The sequence below is a fragment of the Mus pahari genome, chromosome 4 (genome assembly GCF_900095145.1).
Source record: "Mus pahari chromosome 4, PAHARI_EIJ_v1.1, whole genome shotgun sequence".
Lineage (NCBI taxonomy): Eukaryota > Metazoa > Chordata > Mammalia > Rodentia > Muridae > Mus > Mus pahari.
Window position 1 is genome coordinate 10,316,267 of NC_034593.1, and position 1,229 is coordinate 10,317,495.

The following is a 1,229-nucleotide window of genomic DNA, read 5'->3' on the forward strand; positions in this document are numbered from 1 at the left end:
TCTAGGATTCGATGTTAAAACAGTAACTCTGAGGAGGTGCATTTCAGAAAATCCAATCAGGGTTCTGAGTTTAGTTCAGAATCATAGTTCTCAAATATGCTCTGCCCATATTTTTGCATTACTAGAGAAATCAGCTTATTGAACTGAAATCTTTCACTAGCATGTGATCAGTATTTAAGAGATCAAAAATGACTGAGTGTTGTACATTGCTGAAAGGAACAAGCGTCAAGTAAACAAGGCAAAGCCAACCGTTGCATCTGGTTCTCCAGTGCATGCTCCATGGTACCTTTTGATTGGTACCTTCTACACCTGTCATGATGCTTCCTGTTCCAAACAGGGAGCTGAATGATTCCTGTATTTATGTGTGTTGTTGATTTAATTAGCTCGCTTAGTTTATTTACCTTGGTTTTAACTGAGTTTAGAGCATCAAGTACTTTCTGCAGGCTTGGGTTGGCTGNACCAACCTAGAGAGTTAAAGGAAAAAGAAAGAATGTATGAGATAGAGATTGGGATTTATAAAATACTCTAGTTAAAATTTAATTTCAATTAACATAAATAACTAAAGAGAGGAAGATGGGATTTTGTTTTGCTCCAAAAGAAGAAATTTTTTGAGGTATGTACCTTTATGGGATCTTGTACTCTGTAAATTTCTCATGAATACATAAAAAAAACACAGTAAACTGAAAACATGGCTATATTTAATGGTGAATGAGATGATGAAAGCTACATCAGACAAACTCTAGATGGTTATCAAGACTATGATAAAAAGCTACATCTTCACTTTCATTTGTTGTTAGTTATATCTAACTCATTTTTTGTCATATTCTAAATAAGCGTTTGACGAAAGTCACCGCCAAATACTGTAATCCCCAAAGTCACTTAGTCACCCAGTCTGATGATGACTNCTATCAGAGTATCTCTTCAATGGTAATATATAAGTTTAAATGATAAGTTTCAGGATATCTACCATTTTAAAGATCAAGAGACAGAGTGGTGTAAGCACCCATACCTTACCTTCATCAACACCCCAAGGATTGCCAGTCCGTCAGCCTTTGAGATGGCTTCAGAAGCACTGGAGTACTTTGCAGAATTCCAGTGAACTAAGTGAAGCTAAAAGAGGCGACATGCAAATAGTTTGTTATGAGTACTGATGCAAAGGGAAAGATGCATGATGAGTTAAATGTGAATGTGTTATATCTGAAGATATATCTTGGCACAGGTAGATAAAA

At 35.9% G+C, this 1,229-nt stretch overlaps 1 protein-coding gene across 1 annotated transcript in view; it reads right to left on the reverse strand.

Annotated features, from left to right (window-relative positions):
* The window catches only part of LOC110320215 (carbonic anhydrase 1-like), a 23,345-nt gene that overhangs the window by 13,202 nt on the left and 8,914 nt on the right, over positions 1-1,229 (reverse strand). The window contains exons 3-4 of the mRNA XM_021196131.1: positions 1,015-1,110; positions 402-464 (exon numbers count right to left, since the gene is read on the reverse strand). Coding sequence (XP_021051790.1) covers positions 402-464; positions 1,015-1,110 — 159 coding nt within the window. The remainder of the gene's footprint in view (positions 1-401; positions 465-1,014; positions 1,111-1,229) is intronic.